Source organism: Eurosta solidaginis, chromosome 1 (assembly GCF_040869045.1).
Source record: "Eurosta solidaginis isolate ZX-2024a chromosome 1, ASM4086904v1, whole genome shotgun sequence".
Lineage (NCBI taxonomy): Eukaryota > Metazoa > Arthropoda > Insecta > Diptera > Tephritidae > Eurosta > Eurosta solidaginis.
In genome coordinates this window covers 270,010,766-270,029,360 of record NC_090319.1, presented here as the reverse complement: position 1 = coordinate 270,029,360, position 18,595 = coordinate 270,010,766, and the positions used below count along the sequence as shown (strand labels likewise).

The 18,595-nt window shown below is 38.3% G+C and overlaps 2 protein-coding genes across 2 annotated transcripts in view; one reads left to right on the top strand and one right to left on the bottom strand.

The window, feature by feature from the left end:
- Positions 1-18,595, bottom strand: part of LOC137237278 (amino acid transporter heavy chain SLC3A1-like) — a 61,804-nt gene that overhangs the window by 1,225 nt on the left and 41,984 nt on the right. The window contains exon 4 of the mRNA XM_067760715.1: positions 3,633-4,885. Within this exon, the coding sequence (XP_067616816.1) occupies positions 3,633-4,885 (1,253 nt within the window). The remainder of the gene's footprint in view (positions 1-3,632; positions 4,886-18,595) is intronic.
- LOC137237279 (uncharacterized) lies at positions 10,608-13,056 on the top strand. Its single transcript, XM_067760716.1, has 2 exons — positions 10,608-10,663; positions 11,608-13,056. The coding sequence occupies exon 2, from the start codon at positions 11,611-11,613 to the stop codon at positions 12,964-12,966; it is 1,356 nt and encodes a 451-aa protein (XP_067616817.1). The 5' UTR covers positions 10,608-10,663; positions 11,608-11,610; the 3' UTR covers positions 12,967-13,056.

The window sequence follows — 18,595 nt, the reverse complement described above, 5'->3', positions numbered from 1 at the left end:
TGTAGCGATAAAGACACCTCCTGAAGGTTTTGGGGATTGTTATCGATGATAATAGTCCTTTGTCGGATGTAGACACGGTACGTTCCGGTAACAAGCACCAAGCACGCCTGTTAAGGAAACAGCTTTCGCCACGGGTAGGTGAGATTAATAATTGAGTTAGAGAAGCTATAAATTCCACAGGCAACGCCTTGAAAAGGTGGCACTTCACAACCCCTTGAATCCTTTAGGTAGTTGGGATTAACAATCCTCCAAAGCAGCAAGCAGGCGGTGGAATTGCTGCACAAGGTGTTTGGAAAAATTTCCTGGGGCATAGGCAGTTTTTACCTGCGCCTCAGAAAGGGAAGTCCGTGGTCAGCAAATGGTGGACGTCCCGAACAGATTGGGTGAGAAAAAAAGTAGCAAAGGCAAATGTTGTCCTTGTCACCAAAAAGGGATGGATGCTGGCACATGGGAAAATGCCATTTAGCATCATACGCTTATAAAATAGGTCTAGCCAGTGACGTCAAATGCGGAAATAGGTTTATTCAATTTGTAGGAAAAATTAAAAAAGCCCCACAAATTGATAAACAAGGTCGCTTTCTCCACATTAAAGCCCCAAATTTATATGACCCTCGAGCCACCAAAAAAAAAAAACAAGAATTTCGATTACAAATGAATACCGTTTGGACGATTTTGGCCTTATCTAAACCGAGCCAAGAAAATTAGAACCACCAAACGAAATCAAGTTAATATACTTTTTATATTGTTCTCAAGCTCAAGCTCTTCATGCTCGTCAGTACCCGACCAAGACAAACGAAACTGAAATATTATGGCTTATACTTTTGAGCTTTCCGAGTTTTTTTTTCTTTCATATACTCTTTCTTTGAAAGTTCTTACCTTTGCCTGTAATGGGCAGCATGTTAAAAATATAAATAAGCAAGAGAGCCATTTTATTAAATATTGCTTATACTTTTATGTAGGTATTAGGGCTGTGAACTGCATCCGGATTTTTCAACTATCCGGAAAAATCGGATATTCGAATAACCGGATAGCTAAGCAAAAAATCCGGCTATCCGGATTCACAAATGGGAAATCCGGATAACCGCTGTTCGGCTATCCGGATACGTAAACGGAAAATCCGGATATCCGTATGTCCGGATACTGGAATATAAAAGTTGAATATCTGCATATCAGAATTGAACGAAGCAAACATCGAAAAATTGTTCACAAAATATGTTTGTAGATTATAAAATTAACGTCGAAAATTAAAAAGCTACAATTTTAGAAACAAGTGAAAATAAGAACAGTGCCATTTGTTTAAATTCTGAAAAAAAAAACGCTGTTAATTGATTTAAATGCCCCACGAATTTATTGTTATTAATGTTAAATAAACATATGCATATGGTACATCAATTTGTTGCTTTCACTGGATATCCAAAAATACGGTTATTAACCGGATCTTCATAAATCCGGATAGTTTCACAAACGAATATTAACCGGATATCGATGCCGTCCGGATTTTATCGGATGCGGATAGTCCCAGCCCTAGTATGTATATCACCTGCCTTAAAAAAGTAGTTACGGTGTTTTCTTAGTCAAATTATTTTTTACTAAAGTTCGCCCATTGGTTGAAATTTAGCCACTACAGAGTTCTTCCCTTCCGTTTCTTTCCTTTCAGTTCCTTTTCTTTTCATCACCTTCCTTTCCTTTTTCTTCCCTTCTACCTTTCCATTTCTTTCCTTTCCATTATTTAATTTAATTTTATTTTTAAACTCACAAGTTAGTAGAAGGTTTTGGGGAGTGTAACAAAGCACCATAAAGGTACTATCCCGACCATCACGGGACCGATTAATATGACCACATTAAACCTCCTTGTCCTGTCGCCCCACCCCCTACTGACATGAGGAACATGGGGTCGCCAGAGCCTCGCCAGCTAAACATGTGTTTACATTCATATTTGTAACAGGATTCCCCCGAGGTTGACAATTGGGTTTAACATTTTGCCTGCATTTCTTTTTGAGAAAACCTATCGATACATACATATATGATTGCTTATACCTTAGAATTATAATTTGGCTGTAAAAGGGGAGCAAAATTTCCACCTTGTCTATTTATATAACGATGATATTAATATAATTTATTACCCACATTTTCTCGTTTGTCATTTTTTGATACCTATTTTGGTTTAAAAGTTTATAAACGTTGCTGGGTGCTCAAACTACTATAAATCAACGGGTAAGTTTACCCATCATCACCCTATATCAATTTGGTATTTGATTCTAAAACGGTCTATCTTAGAATTCGATTGAACTTTTTCTTTTTCTTCTACTTAATATGGTAGGTGTCACACCCATTTTACAAAGTTTTTTCTTTTAAGTTATATTTTGCGTCAAAAAACCAATCCAATCACCATGTTTCATCCCTTTTTTCATATTTGGTATGTAATTATGGCATTTTTTTAATTTTTCGAAATTTTCGATATCGAAAAAGTGGGCGTGGTCATAGTCGGATTTCGCCCATTTTTAATACCAAGATAAAGTGAGTTCAGATAAGTACGTGAACTAAATTTAGTAAATATATATCGATTTTTGGTCCAGTTGTCGTGTTAACGGCCGAGCGGAAGGAAAGACGGTCGACTGTGTATAAAAACTGGGCGTGGCTTCAACCGATTTCGCCCATTTTCACAGAAAACAGTTATCGTCATAGAATCTATGCCCTCTTCATAAGGATTGGTTAATTCTTGTTCGACTTATGGCATTAAAAGTATTCTAGATAAATTAAATGAAAAAGGGCGGAGCCACGCCCATTTTGAAATTTTCTATTAATTTTCTATTTTGTTGCACCATATCATTACTGAAGTTGAATGTTGACATAATTTACTTATATAATATAAAGATATTCAATTTTTTGTTAAAATTTTACTTTAAAAAATTTTTTTTTTCTAAAAGTAGGCGGGTTCGTAATCGGATTTTGTTAATTTTTATTTAGCACACATATAGTAATAGGAGTACCGTTCCTGCTAAATTTCATCATGATATCTTCAAAGACTGCTAAATTACAGCTTGCAAAACTTTGAAATTACCTTCTTTTAAAAGTGGGCGGTGCCACGCCCATTGTCCAAGATTTTACTAATTTTCTATTCTGCGTCATAAAGTCAACCCACCTAACAAGTTTCATCGCTTTATCCGTCCTTGGTAATGAATTATCTCAGTTTTTCGGTTTTTCGAAATTTTCGATATCGAGAAAGTTGGCGTGGTTATAGTCCGATATCTTTCATTTTAAATAGCGATCTGAGATGAGTGGCCAGGAAAGTACATACCAAATTTCATCAAGATACCTCCAAATTGACTCAAGTTATCGTGTTTACGGACGGAAGGACGGACGGACATGGCTAAATGAATTTCTTTTTTCGCCCAGATCATTTTGATATATAGAAGTCTATATCTATCTCGATTAGTTTATGCCGTTACAGGGTACCGTTATGCGAACAAAATTAATATACTCTGTGAGATCTGCTCAGCTGAGTATAAAAATTGTATCTTGCACTACTGAATTCGTACTGAAAAACTTTTAACTGTTTTTGTTGGCGTAGCGACGATATGTATATCTAGTATATATACATATAATAGTCAGCTATGATTTTAATAATTTACCTGGAATAAGCAAATAATTGGTCCGAATCATATAAATGATATTCTCCATGCATATAAGAAGGTGACAAACGCAACTGCTTAATTCCATCAAACACATCCACACGCATATCCTTGAAGAGTGAAGAATTTGCAATAGAAACTATCGGAACACCAGGCAATAATGATACAAATAACGCAACAGCTGTTGGGTCGCTATTATTATGAGCAGCACCAAAGTTCCATTGCAGCCATGTTTCATTGCCAACAGCATACATTGTATTTGTAAATTCATTTTGTAATTTTTGCCCGCTTAAATTTGTACGCAAAGCGTGCACAAATTGCCCATAAATTGGCATATCGATGCTCCATTCACCATTTTTGGTGCGATAAACATCTGGACGTAGAATATCATCAGCTACCGATAGGAATGCATCAGCTGTGATATTCTTTACAAACATTTTAAATTCATACAACAAATCACCAAGTCCCTCTTGGAACGTGCTATGTGTATGTGTCCAAAATCCATATTCATTGTGTACGAAATTACCCTCGGAAGCGGGTACCTCATCTGGCGTATTGTCGGTAAGTAAAAAGAATTTTGTATTCTTCAAACGGAATCCTTTAACGCCCAATGAGAGTAAATGTTTAAGAACATTTTCAAATTCAATCTTAACTCTGCTATCATTCATATTTAAATCATATAAGCCAGCACCAAATTGTGAGAGTAAATAATTGCCAGGTTTTATCTCATCCCAAGCTGAACCATTCTCAAGTGAACGCCAATTGTTTGGTGTTTTTGAATCTTCTTTCCAAATGAATGCAGAATGTTTTGATTTATCTACCAAGGCTTCATTTATTAGTGTTGAATTGCGTGGTACATAGTTTGGTGCTATATCTAATATAACATTAATTCCCATCTTATTGTAGTTTTCAACAACATCTTTGATCTTTTGTTCTATAGCTGGTTCTTGGACTAAATATGTATGTGCAGGTGGCAATTCATATATGACACCGGATGCTTTAATACGTTTGGCTATATCAATATCACTGGCGCTTGCTTGTAGGTCATTAAATTTGGCGAGAAGACCACTTTTAAACCATGGTAATGGTTCAGGTGCTGCACATTTCGGAGCATCAATTATAATGAGTATGGCACATACAAGCATGGCTACCCAGATAGCCCAAAAACCAATAAAGAAAATCCAACGTAAACGTACCCAAAATGGATCGTTGGCATACTTCATTAGTTCCTCTTTAGACATACCAGTGAAAGCCTGAAAAGTATGAAGAAAATTTACTTTAAAATACATGTATGTTTATTTTAAATGTCTTTCTTTGTTCCAATGTTAACAATTAAATAATGAATGTTTACTCTTGGAATAATTTTTTTAAAATTAAATATTTTTTAATTATAAAGCAACTTACATATATTAAAAAAAATTTATACTCTTAATCATTGTAATGCCAATTTCACACAGAGGCTTAATGAAATAATTAGCCTACATTAAAGCCGTAGTTGAACTCAATCTTCCATACAAAATACAATCTCTTAATTATCTCACTAGATATTGGTTTATGTAATGCCTAATGGGGGGAAAAATTTAGTCGGTTTTTCTTGGCGTTTCGGATTTTATTGTAAATGCAACAAAGGTAACGTGCGCCGCTACCACACCGAAGGTCCTGGGTTCACAGCCCACGCAAAGCAACATCAAAATTGTGGAAACCATTTTTTTCACTAAGAAAACAAATTTTCTAAGCGGGGTCGCCCCTGGCAGTCTTGGCAAGCACTCAGATTGTATTTCTGCTTTGAATAGTTTCTCAGCGAAACTCATCTGCCTTGCAGATGCCGTTCGGAGCCGCCATAAATAGGTAGATCCCGTTCCGCCAATTTATAGGAAACACTAAAAAGAGCACGATGCAAATTAGAAGAGAAACTCGGCCTAAAATCTTTTTGGCTTTGCACACAGAGTATATTAACTTTGATTGGATAACGGTTGGTTCTACAGGTATAAAGGAATCGAGATAGATATAGACTTCCATATATCAAAATCATCAGTATCGAAAAAAAATTTGATTGAGCCATGTCCGTCCGTCTGTCCGTTAACACGATAATTTGAGTAAATATTGAGATATATTCACAAAATTTGGTACTCGAGCTTATCTGGACCCAGAACAGATTGGTTTTGAAAATGAGCGAAATCGGATGATAACCAAGCCCACTTTTCATATATATATAACATTTTGGAAACACAAAAAATCTGAATATTTAGTAAATAATACACCTAGAATGTTGAAATTTGACGTGTGGACTGATATTGAGACTCTTGATAAAAATTTGAAAAAAAAAATATTTTAAAATGGGCGTGGCACCGCGCACTTATGATAAAATCAATTTTACAAATATTATTAATCATAAATCAAAAATCGTTAAACCTATCGCAACAAATATCGGCAGAAAGGTTGCCCTTACTATAGGGAATGCTTTGAAGAAAAATTAACGCAATCGGTTAAGGACCACGCCCACTTTTATATAAAAGATTTTTAAAAGGGTCGTGGACGAATAAAATAAGCTATATCTTAGCGAAAAATAGTTTTGTGCCAATCGTATTTTTATTGTTCTGTTATATCTTTATTTTAAAATATACAGTAGGGAAATCTGAAGGAAAACTGCATTATTACCCGCTCAAAGGTCACTGGTGTTAGCCTCTGTATCCTTTTTGCTTCTCTTAAATGAAAATTAGTTCAGAATAGAACCATATGTATACGAAGCCTTGTAACAGCATTTAAAGTGTACAGCTGGGTATGTTACGTTCTGTTTCACCCGAACTTAGACTTCCTTACTTGTTTCTTATTTGGTTGCAATGTCACAGTGGCCTGAACTATGTGTAAGGTTGGTTTCATATTTATAGCTCAATGAGGCGTTACCTAAAAATCGTTCGCAAGATTCCATATACTTTAAATGGATTTTCTATATATATCTCTTTATATCTCGATACCTGCCCCATCTTTTTTGCTCAGAATTCTACAACCAAATAGAGCCCTCAGCTATGTTCGAAATGTCAGAACTTGTCGGGAAGTCACCGATATCCAGATTTCAAATCTTGTATAATTTGATAACAAGATTTCACGTGCTCTAAATAGATTTTATGAATATCTCGATCATATTGTAACGAATTTACTTGCAAATCCTCTTATTTGCAATCTTCTGCTAAGTTCGTATCGCTAAACTGTTGAATAAATAACTCCAATATGTAATAATGCAAAATGGCCTTTATTCAAGTACTTCAGAATAACACTTGTACTTTGCAACGAATAGCTTACTTAATAACCCAACTGATTGACAGCTCAAATGAAACTCTACTATTCAAAATAATACTGCTATAGCTCGCTAGATAGCGCTTAATCCAAATCTCAAATCAAACTGAATTGCTTTTTACTCGCCTGCCCCGCTTTTATAGTTTACACTGCATACTTCTAGGCTCTTCGATTTCCAGAAGTTACTAGTTAGTTCGGCTACAAAATCGCCAGCCACAACTACGTGCACAAATTATTGCTCTCTCTTGTGACAACTCAGATAAGATATATGCATGTATTTGTGCATTGCCGCTCCGATGTTCGTATACGTACATATGTGTAGACGCAATTATTTATTCGTTTATGTAGATACATAATGATTGAATTATTGATGTGATTCACGTCGCTGGTTAGCATCGGCTTAGAGACGATAGCATCGCTCAGTGCTGCTAACATTCGTTACAATATCATATCATATGGATTTTCTAAATATCTCGATCTCTCTCCAATTTATAAATTTTTTTTATCCTTAATATTGCATTTTAATAGGGCTCTAAGCTATGTTGAAAGTTTTACGTTTTTAGCACATCGTAGTTACTTCCAAATTCGAACGATTTTTTTGACCATTCCTGCACCACCTAGCGGTTTTTGCCTTCGTGATAAATTGTCATAAAGTTCTTAAGTACGTGCCAAGTCTCAAAACTATCTCCACGGGAAAATACTCAAAAATCGATTGCAAGATTCCCTCAATTTTGTTCTGAAATTCGCGGGAGACCATGAAACTAAACTAATGTAAAGAAAGTAAAAAGGATGTCCCTATTTATACGGAAAGTTTCATTGTAAAAAACTGCAGTACCAATAATTTTTTTCTTATTCGTCCGGAAGTTTGTTTTAATGGTGGTGGTGTGATGGTAGCGTGCTGCGTCTACCAAACCGTATTCCCTGGGCTCACATCCCGGGCAAAGCAACATAAAAATTTTAGAAATAAGGGTTTTCAATTAAAAGAAAATTTTTCTAAGCGGGGTCGCCCCTTGGCAGTGTTTGGCAAGCGCTCCGGGTGTATTTCTCCATGAACAGCTCTCAGTGAAAACTCATCTGCCTTACAGATGCCGTTCGGAGTCGGCATAAAACATGTAGGTCTAGTCCGGACAATTTGTAGGGAAAATCAAGAGGAGCACGACGCAAATTGGAAGAGAAGCTCGGCCTTAGATCTCTTCGGAGGTTATCGCGCCTTACATTTATTTTATTTATTATTATTATTTTAATATTATATTTCTTCCTGTTTTTGTTATTTTTCTTGTGATCTTTGTTTATTTTATTACGTAATTGGAGTTGGATTTATTTTGTCGTTGCTTTTGTTGCGAATTAATTGAACAACAAATCATCTAGTGGAGTAAGAAAACAAAACAAATTTGACAAAAGTAACACCCCAACGTCAATGCAGTTTTCCTATACATAACAAATTAATAGCACCCTTATTCATGAAATATAAAATTGGTTTTTGCAGTTCATGGCTCAACTACATGGTTGGCTCATCTCATCAGCCGATTTTATTTTTTGAATTTCACTGTAGTACGGATTGTCAAAAGGAGATGGCAAACTCAAAATGAAACCAACACACTGACAACATTTTCTCACAACACACAAAAGCCATCATCCCGTCGGAAAGATCCTAAGCCAGATAAATAATTTTGCATGTAAATACAACAACAACGATTTGAGCCAGATAAATCCAGATAGAAGTCTGGTTCATTTTGTGAGTCAGAAAATTTTTAATTTCTTATCTTTAGTATGGCAACGCTGCCTTTGATAAACATACTTTTTCAAAAATAGATTCGCTACTGGGCTTTAGCCGTATGTGGTAAATGAACAACAACGGCGACATTCCCGTGAGAATTGAGCGTGATATGGAGCTAGAAAATTCACTGGATGATGGCTAAAAACTGCTAAGTTTTATGTTTTCATTCCATTCCATTCGCCTAACACCAACACACAGATTTTGAGAATCTGAACAAAGGTATGTTGTTGCTGTAGAGATGAACCAACCATATATTTGCGCCATGATGCAGTTTTTATTACTGACAATTTTTATGGAAACATCATTTTTAAAACTTTATAAACCTTTTGTATTTCTTATGAATAAAGGTGTTATCCTGTTTAATATTGGGTGGCATTTTCTGAACATATCAACATTTTTCGGAGAACCATTTTTTTATAATTTTTTCGTAAACATAAAAAAATACCATATTTGCCAATTTTTAGAGTATCGAATTATTTTCGAAGTTATGGCCCTTTTAGTTTTGCTGAACGAGTTTAACTTTTCTTTATAACTTTTGATAGCGTGGGCCGATTTTGCTTAATTTTGACACACTTGTTTGTAATCACTTTCACTTTCTGTTAACGCTAATGTTTTTAAAAATGAAAAAAAAAAAAAATGCGCGAAAGTTTTATATAAAGGATTTTTTAAGGTATCTGTATCGTATCGGGATACGAGTTCATGATGGCTGGCAACCTTATATGTATTACATTTATTAATAAAACTAGTCTGGCAATACTGCGCTTGCCAGACTAGAAATTGACATGTTCAGATTGACTTTAGATGTGAAAGAGTTCAGTTGTGATTTGAGTGATAGAGAGAAGAATTGATTGTGACAGGTTGTGATTAAAGTAAATAAAGAGTTGGGTTTTTTTATAACCATTTTTTCCCAACTATAAACTTTGGCCGTTATATTCTTTATTGTGAGAAAGGGTAAGTTCCAAATTATACATTGGTCCACGTAGAGCCGGATGGACAAGCGAAATGTAGGAGCTAACAGAGAATAGATGCGAGTAAGTGCGTCAAAGAATCTATATATACATGTATTGTACATACATACGCGGATGCAGCGATAGAAGCCGCCTGACTGGCGGCAGTTACTTGAAAGAATCCACATGCATATGTACGATACATACATATCTCCATGTAGGATGGCGATAGAGGCCGCCTGAGTGGCGGCAGTTGTTTGTGTTAAAATTTACCGGAATACGCATGCATATGTACGATACATACATATGTCCATGTAGGATAGCGATAGAAGCCGCCTGAGTGGCGGCAGTTGTTTGTGTTGAAATTTACCGGAGTCCATATGCATATGTACGATACATACATATATTTATGTAGAATAGCGATAGAATCCGCCTGACTGGCGGCTGTTACTTGTTGAAAAATATGCAAGAATCCAAATGCATGTGTGTGATGCACACATACATATGCATGCGATAGAAGCCGCCTGAAAGAAGCGACAGAAACTTCCAGAAAATGGTGTGTCGTTTGATACATATATACAGATGAGATAGATAGAAAGAAAATACATTACGCATGGCAGCGTATGTATAAGTTGTAGAGAGAGTGCGCATTTACGCATTAAACGTTATGCATTCATGCTGGCATACAATACATAACGTGATAGAGCGCCTTGCGCATATACAGGGATAGGAATGCAACATGTTGAGCGCTGCATATCTACATTTTGGATTGAGAGTATGTTGAGTGAGAGAGACACAAGCTGCTGAATACGGTTAGCAATATAGTGTTTATGAACATATTGAGAAAGGGGAATGCGGCTGGTTGAGCACAAAGGGCTCGCTGGCATTGTGAAAGGAATATGATTTTCATTCGTAAAAGTATTTTCGCAGTGAAAAGACGTAGAAATCAAATTATTCTTTCGTTATACAAAATCTTGCAAAGTGAAAAAAAAGGGAAAACTAAATCTTTATTGGTAAGAGAAAGGTTTTACAGTCCACTAAATGTGAAAGAAAATAGAATATGTGAAAGTGCCTTTATTCTGTTGTTGCGATAGTTGGAAGAAAGCAATTACGTTGTTTATTTGCTATACGAATAGTGACAGAGTGTAAGAAATATATACACATTGTGATGAGTCTGTGCTAGTGACAGAGTTGGTGCCGATTGAGCAAAATACAAGAAACACCCTTCTAGTATGGGGGTGAAAATGCTTGGTATCCATTGTGTGAAAGTTGTGAAAAGGTGCCTGTGCAAGATAAGCTCCTATTGAGTAGCACACGCATAGAGCGATAGTGTGAAAGGGCCTGTGCAAGATAAGCTCCTATTGAGTAGCACACGCATAGAGTGATAGTGTGAAAGGGCCTGTGCAAGATAAGCTCCTATCGAGTAGCACACGCATAGAGTGATAGTGTGAAAGGGCCTGTGCAAGATAAGCTCCTATTGAGTAGCGCACGCATAGAGTGATAGTGCGAAAGGGTCTGTGCAAGATAAGCTCTTATTGAGTAGCACACGCAGAGAGTGATAGGCGAGAAGGTGCGTGTGCAAGAAAACTTTATATTAAGTAGCATACGCGTAATACAGCATAGAGTGATAGAAATTCTCCGAATCCTATTAGTGATGTTCACTTGTGAATGTCATTGATATACGATTCGATAATATATGTTTTTTGAGAAGTGATAGAGTGATTGATCGATAAACCCATGATGGTATTCGATAACTATTAGAACTTGCACGCGTGTGAAAGAAGATTTTTGATAAATAATATCTAGAGATAGAAATATAGCAATATTAATTATTTAAGAGAAAAGTGCGCAACAGAATAAAGGTATTCAGAGTTATTGTTAATTGCGAAAGGCTTGCAAAGTGAGAGGCTTACTAAATATTATTTTGATTTGTGATTTCTCATTTTTCTTTTAACAGAAAATGGCTGATTTAAACAAGCACACGTCTGCATTACAAGCAATACGCCGTGTCGGGGAATTTGTGAGAGGGCCAAGCTTCGATCGTGCCGACTTGATAATGGTGAATGCGAGGCTTGAGAGGTTAGAGGAGCAGTGGGTGCGCTTCAATGCCATCCATGAGGAGATTATAGGCAGCATCGCTGCAAGTAATATGGCAGAGATAGAGATAGAGCATGCGATGGAGCTAGCTGAGGAGGTGTATTTTAGCACCAAATCAGCTCTAAAGCGAAAGATTGAGGAGCTTTGCCCTCAAGAGAGAGCAGCTTCAATAGGGACAGGGGAGCAGCAGCCCATCAACGTGCAGGTGAATGTGCCCTACCACCAACACGACTTAAAAAATACCTGGGGTGAATTCGATGGGAACATCCTGAAGTGGCAGGGGTTCGGTGATAGATTTGTGGCAGCGATCCACAATAATGAACAGATCGCCCCAGCCTACAAGTTCGCGTACTTGAAGAAATCTATGACGGGAAAGGCAGCCAGGACCCTTGGAGAGTGGCAGCTCACTGATGGGAATTATTATGAGGCATGGGAAAGGCTAAACCAGTTGTATAATAAAAAATACCCAATATGTAGGGAGCACCTCAGGCAGTTCATAAGGTTACCGGTTTTGCAAGGGAATCCCAGGGCGGATGAGCTACAGAAAATGTCAAATGTGACACACGAGACATTACGGCAGCTTCGTGCTCAGGGACTGCCGGTGGAGCACTGGGACATGTTTATAGTTCACATGCTTCATGAGAGATTAGACCCCGAGACAGGGAAGCAGTGGGAACTGCAGCGAAAGAATGATACGCCAACTACTCAAGAGATGTTAGAATTCTTAGATAGGCAGGCAGCTGCATCAGTTGGTCCAAGTGAGAGGAGATTCCGTGGGTTGGAGATAGGTACGAGTAGACAAGCAGGCCCACAACGAGATAGATCGATTGGCATGCAGCCATCTACAAGTGATAGAGCCAGGAAGCCGGGAAAGACGTTCCCATGTGAGGCTTGCGGGAGTGACAGGCACCAATTGTTCGAATGCTCGGACTTTAGGCTATTAAGCCTTCGCGCTAGAAAAGATCTCGTGCAGCGACGCAATTTGTGTGAGAATTGCCTCAAGAAAGGGCACAAGGTAAATCAATGTTACCAGGGTGGATGTATGCGCTGCCCTGGTAAGCCGTTCCACAACAGCACGTTATGTCCCTCGGGAGAGATGGCGAAGCCTGTCCTATCGCTACAGGAGCGGGATGAGAGAAAGGGAGAGAGTAAGAAGACCACAACCCAAGGAGGTCGAACTGTCAAATATAAGAGGGATGACGGGTCAGCACCAGCCTGACTAGCACCGAAGAGAAAGAAGGTGATAGAGAATAACGTTGGCGATAGAATAACTTCATTAGAGCAGCGAAATGAAGCATTAGAGAATAGGCTTAAGGCATTATCTATGGAAAAAGAAAATAACCTTATTGCAAATAAAGATGTAAACCAGTCTTTATCATATTCAACTTGTTTTAACTCAAGGGAGGATCCCAGCATGGCTCTTCTGCCAACAGCAAAGGTGAGAATAGAAGTGAAGGGTATTAGGTATGGGCCATTTCGTGCCTTGTTAGATACAGGTGCACAACCTAATCTTGTTCAGCATGACATAGTTCGATCATGTCAGCTGATGGTGTTTTCAGCATCGAGCAAAATGATTGGTATCAATGGGAATGAAGTTGATGTGAGAAGAAAAGCATTCATAAAAGTCGTACCATGGTTCGACTCGGATGCATGTATAGAAGATGAGTTCTGTGTTATACCAAAAGAAAGTAACTGGCAAATGGAATTGCCAGGTGTAGGGATAGATCTTTCACCAAAGGAGAATCCAACAAAAATCCCATTTGCTGACCCTGAATATTGGGTGAATGGCTCAGTAAGTATGTTGTTGGGTGTAAAGTTTCTTGCTAAAGTAATAGTGAAAGTTGTGACTAGAGAAGTAGATTCAACCATCCTTATGGAAACACTCCTGGGAATTATAGTGTTTGGCCCACACTCACAACGATACAACGAAGAGACAGGCGCTGTGATTGGAATGATAGAGTGCCAAGGCTGTGAGGAATTGAGTCAGCTAGTCAAGAGATTCTGGGAGATAGATGTAATAGGAGGCTGTCCCAGACGTACGGCGGAAGAAGAGAAAGTTGAGCAAAATTTTCTGAAAACATATAAAAGAGATTTGGCGGGCCGGTTTGTGGTCACAATTCCAATTAGAGAAACAGATCTGGGTAGTTCCAGGAACATAGCATTGCGGCGATTTATGTACCTGGAGAGAAAGTTAGAGAAAGAGATTGAGTTAAGAGAGAGGTATATTGAATTTATGAGAGAGTATGAAAGTCTCGGACACATGCTAAAGGTTACGGAGGCAGCTAAGCCAGATGAAATGGTGTACTACATACCACATCATTGCGTGACCAAGAAATTTCGCGTTGTATTCGACGCAAACTGTAAAACAGAGAGAGGAATATCACTCAATGATATCCAGATGCTCGGTGAAAAGCTACAGAGAGATTTATCGGAGATTGTAATGAGATTTAGAAGACACAGAGTGGCAATTAGTGCCGACATCAAGATGATGTTTCGGCAGGTGAAAGTAGCAAAAGAGCAGTGGAATCTGCAAAGGATATTTTGGCGTGAAAGCCCAAGAGATAGGTTGCAGGAATACTGGCTAACCGTTGTTACATATGGCATGACATCGTCGGCTCATAACGCGGTAAGGGCAGTTATTCAGTGTGCTAGAGATGCCAGGGATTCTCTTCCAAAGGCAACGAGAGTGATAGAAAATGATTTTTATATGGACGATCTTGTGACAGGCGAAGATGAGGGGAAAGAGGCTATCAAATTAGCGAAAGAAATCGATGCTGTCCTGAAAAGCGGAGGCTTCGAATTGCGAAAGTGGAAGTCCAATCACAGAGAATTAATAGAAGCAATGAGTTCTGACGCGAATGAATCAATGATGCTTATGGAAAACGAAAAAGCGTCAGTTCTTGGACTTAAATGGTTAATAGAGAAAGATACATTCACATTTGTTGTTAAGACACCTGAAATAGAAGGGAAAGTTACGAAAAGATCAATATTGAGTTGTGTAGCTCAGTTATATGATCCGAATGGATACATCTCCCCAGTTACCATTGTGGGCAAAATAATCATACAAGACTTATGGAGATTAAGCCTTGGTTGGGATGAGAAGGTCACTGACCACTTAGAAGAGAAATTTAGAGAATATTGGCAAGAGATAGTTTTGCTGGAGCACTTCCAGATAGATAGGTGGCTGGGCACAGCCAGGAACAGTAAGATAGAGATTCATGGTTTTTCTGATGCGTCCTCGACAGCATATGGCGCTGTCATTTATGTACGATCAGAAAACCCAGAGGGGAAGGTAACGAGCAAGCTCGTGGTTTCTAGAACGCGGGTTGCTCCATTACGAACAGTTACTATACCGAGATTAGAGCTAGCAGCGGCAGAGCTGCTAGGTAGACTCTTAACAGAAGTAAAAGGTTCAATGGAATGGCAGTCGGTAAAGTATACTTTATGGACGGATTCATTGGTCACATTGCACTGGATACGTAAGCTCCCATGCAATCTAAAGCCATTTGTGGGTAATCGGGTTGCGTCTGTGCAAACAAACACTAACATTAATTGTTGGAAGTATGTGAACACAAAAGAAAATCCAGCCGACTTGTTGAGTCGAGGGTTAAAACCGAGAGAACTGGTGGAGAACAGCTTTTGGAAGCATGGCCCCAAGTGGTTGTGTATGCCGATGGAACAATGGCCAACGGCAGAGATAGGGAAAGATGTGCCAAAAGAAATTGAGATAGAAATGAAAGTGCACGTGGTAATGGCTTTCAAGCCAGGCCTTTCAATAGTTGATGGTAAGTCTGGAAGGGAGATTCCATTACTTACTTATGTCAGTAAATTAGAGAAAGTAATAAATATTATCAGCTACGTCATTAGATTCGTAGAAAAAGTGAAAGGCAGAGAAAGAATGAGAAGATCAAAGAGGAGAAAAATAGGTACATATACACCCACAGCTGAGGAGAAAGTTTCTGCTTTAGAGTATATGCTGAGAAAGGCCCAACAGGAAATTTATGCGAAAGATTACGCTGCACTGCAGTGTGGCAAAGAGTTGCCTGAGAAAAGTAAGCTAGAAGCATTGAAACCAATAATGGATAAGAATGGGCTTATTCGGGTTGGTGGCAGGATATCAGCAGCAGGGATAGAGTATGAGATGAAGCATCCTGCAGTCATTCCAAATGGTTCCAGGTTAGCGTGGCTTATGATAGACTATGCTCATAGGAAGACAAAGCATGGCGCCACACAAATCATGATGCAGCACATCAGGCAAAAGTATTGGATTCCGAAGTTACGTAGTGAGATAAGAAATTACTTGCATAAATGCATAGTATGCGTGCGGTATAATCATCGATTTGAGCAGCAGCTCATGTCTGACTTGCCAGGAGATAGAGTACAAGTAGGAAAACCATTTCTGCACACAGGAGTTGACTATGCAGGTCCCTTTGAGATAAGAGTGATAGATAGAGAAGGCATGATTGAGAAGAGGAAGCACTGGGTAGCTATTTTTGTTTGTCTCAAAACGAGAGCAGTACACATTGAAGCAGTCGGAGGGCTGACTTCAGTAGCCTTTTTAGCCTGCTATGACAGATTTATCAACAGGCGAGGTAGATGTGAAAGGATGTATAGTGACAATGGCACAACATTTGTCGGAGCTGCGAAAGAATTGAAAAAGGCGATAGAATCATGGCGAACAAAAGAAGTGTTCGACCATCTGAATGTCAAAGGGACTGAATGGCGCTTCATGGTGCCAGCAGCACCTCATCAAGGAGGTATATATGAAGCTGCGGTTAAGTCCATGAAGCATCATCTGGTCAGAGTGATAGGGATGAAAATTATGGTATATGAGCAGTTTATCACATTGTTGACAGAGATAGAAGGCATACTGAATTCTCGACCGCTCCATCCACTCAGTGATGACCCAACGGACTATCAAGCGTTGACTCCAGGTCATTTTCTTGTCGGAGAGCCAATCATTTTGCCTCCACCTTATGCGATAGAGAAACAGCCTGGTACGTATGGTGTTAGGCTGTGGAGAGATAGACAAAGGATGTTGGAACATTTCTGGAAGCGATGGAGTGAAGAGTATTTAGTTACCCTACAAGAGAGAAAGAAATGGAGAAGAGAAACAGAGCCAGTCAAGATTGGACAGTTAGTATTATTGAAGAGCGAAAACTTTCCGCCAGCACAGTGGGCGATAGCAAGAGTGATAGAGGTCATTGAAAGTAAAGATGGACATATCAGATCGGTGATCGTGAAGACTGCAACCGGGAAACTCACAAGGCCTGTTCAGAAAATTTGCATACTACCAGTTGAAGTGACAGATCAAGAAAACTAATATGCCATAACAATGAATCGAACAGGAAGGCGAATGAGAAAGGAGACGAAGATCATAATGGAAAACAATCCGTTTTCGTCGGCACTGTATCGTATCGGGATACGAGTTCATGATGGCTGGCAACCTTATATGTATTACATTTATTAATAAAACTAGTCTGGCAATACTGCGCTTGCCAGACTAGAAATTGACATGTTCAGATTGACTTTAGATGTGAAAGAGTTCAGTTGTGATTTGAGTGATAGAGAGAAGAATTGATTGTGACAGGTTGTGATTAAAGTAAATAAAGAGTTGGGTTTTTTTATAACCATTTTTTCCCAACTATAAACTTTGGCCGTTATATTCTTTATTGTGAGAAAGGGTAAGTTCCAAATTATACAGTATCTTAAGCACATTTAATACGTTATATCTTCATAAACTTCTACTTCTAAAGTGTATTGTAAAATGTTTGAAAATGACCAGACTAAGATTTTGCGCACTTTTCGGGAGCCATTACTCGAATACCAGTTGATGTATATTGAAAAAATTCACTTCATATATTTGGCTTATGCCAAAGTGGGCGTGGTCCTTAACCGATTTCGTTAATTTTTCTTCAAAGCATTCCTTATAGTAAATGCAACCCCTCTGCCGAATCTTGTTACGATAGGTTTAACGATTTTTGATTTATGATAAATAATATTTGTAAAATTGATTTTATCACAAGTGGGCGGTCCCACGCCCATTTTAAAACATGTTTCCAAATTTGTATCAAGAATCTCAATATCAGTCCAAATGTCAAATTTCAGCATTCTAAGTGTATTATTTACTAAATAATCAGGTATTTTGTGTTTTCCAAAATGTTATATATATAAAAAGTGGGCGTGGTTATCATCCGATTTCGCTCATTTTCAATACCAATCTAATCTGGGTCCAGATAAACTCGTGTACCAAATTTGGTGAAGATATCTCATTATTTACTGAAGTTATCGTGCTAACGGACGGGCGGACGGTCATGGCTCAATCAAATTTTTTTTCGATACTGATGATTTTGATATATGTAAGTCTATATCTATCTCGATTCCTTTATACCTGTACAATAAGGCGGGTAGATTTAAAAATCGCTCATTGCTATCGTATTCTAGGGATCAAAATAAGAATCTTTGCCGTAGGAACCATACCTCTAAAACGAAATCTGATGTCCCCCCCCCTTTGGGTCGAACTTTTGGGTAGGGGCAATTTCAATTCTACCTGCTGTGTCTTGTGGTGGCTTAAAAAAAACAACACAAGCAATTTTACGATCTGCAATTGTGTCACAGTGATACATAAATTTTTTAAAACGGTTGAATAAAAAACCCACACAACTATGTTTACGACATGCAAATGCATCACAGTGATGCCTTACTCCAAAAAGAAAAAAAACATAGGCATTTCAAAGTGGGATTTTTCAAAATTTGCCCCTACGACCCAAAGGGGGGACATCAGAATTCGTTTTAGAGGTATGGTTCCTTCGGCAGTTTCTTATTTTGATCCCTAGAATATGATTTTC

Bases quoted from the DNA above. Each gene is read 5' to 3' on its own strand.
- LOC137237279 (XM_067760716.1), top strand. From the start codon at position 11,611: ATGGCTGATTTAAACAAGCACACGTCTGCATTACAAGCAATACGCCGT.